The 1070-nt window shown below is 41.2% G+C and overlaps 1 protein-coding gene across 1 annotated transcript; it reads right to left on the bottom strand.

Moving 5' to 3' along the window:
- Positions 1–227: 227 nt before the first annotated feature.
- LOC112504058 (3-hydroxy-3-methylglutaryl-coenzyme A reductase 2-like) lies at positions 228–678 on the bottom strand (the record flags this gene model as incomplete). The annotated part of the gene is made up of 1 exon (XM_025108025.1): positions 228–678. A coding segment is annotated over one exon (434 nt), but the record flags the coding sequence as incomplete, so codon positions are not given.
- Positions 679–1070: the final 392 nt, after the last annotated feature.

The following is a 1070-nucleotide window of genomic DNA, read 5'->3' as shown; positions in this document are numbered from 1 at the left end:
TAATTGAGAATTAATGTTGCAGTCTCAAAACTGATTTTAGGGAAGTTATAGTACTAAACCACTTGTTTTTAGTCAGAAGCAGTTGGTTTAACTCAAAGACCTTCAAATGATCTGAATGCGGTGTGAAACTTCCTAGCCAAACCATACAATCCCAATATATCCCTAGACAAAATATAATGATTTCCAACAAAAGACCAATATGAAGGTTTGAAAAWTAAGTGAGGGAGGCTTCACTTATCTATAACTATGATTTTGAACCTGCAATTGCTGCCATATCCCTGGTTGATCTGTTGTATTTCATGTGGCTCTTTACTAGCTGACCTTCTGCTATGGCCGACATTAAAGACAGCTCCCCGGCTAACATCGAACCAGCCACTACGGTTGCTAGAAGCCGAGCATTTGACCCTGGTGACTTCAAACTTGCACCCTTTGCTCCAAGCAGGTTCAAGCATGGGGATTGTGACGCTAGTTGCGTCCCTCCTCCCACTGTACCAAGAGAACCAACAATAGTTGAACCAGTAAGGTTCTTAAGCATGTTAAGTTCTACAAGGCCAGGCACTGTGGTTTTCAGCACCTTCTTAACCACCTCTTCAGTGATGACTGCTTCACAAACAACAGATTTTCCACGCCCCTCGATCCAATTAACAGCAGCAGGTTTTTTATCCGAGCAAAAGTTTCCTATTCAACCGCAAAACACGTGAACAGTATTCATGAACAAAAGTTAACATGTTTTAGTTTTCTTAAACCTGCAGCAATCTATTTTTGTGTGTGTATATGATGAAATGGAACCAATAAACATGATTGAAACTGAAGACCAAACTCAAAGTAGTGGCCGTTTACCCGACGCACGACGCCTACCCCGTAAGTACTTACCGTAAGATTGAACACTTCCATTTGTTGGGTAAAATTTTAGTCCATTAAAACAACATCGTACGAAATATTATAATCTGGCAAACACTTACCGGGTAAAAGTCATCACTCTCACTTACCGGGTAAAAGTCATCACTCTCACTTACCGGGTAAGACTCTCGGTCCTTGTTGTCGCTCTTACTGCGTAAGATACTTAGGCT

Source organism: Cynara cardunculus, unplaced genomic scaffold, assembly GCF_001531365.2.
Source record: "Cynara cardunculus var. scolymus isolate 2C unplaced genomic scaffold, CcrdV1 Un_Scaffold_4504, whole genome shotgun sequence".
NCBI lineage: Eukaryota > Viridiplantae > Streptophyta > Magnoliopsida > Asterales > Asteraceae > Cynara > Cynara cardunculus.
The sequence above is the reverse complement of the archived record's forward strand: the minus strand, read 5'-3'. Positions and strand labels throughout refer to the sequence as shown.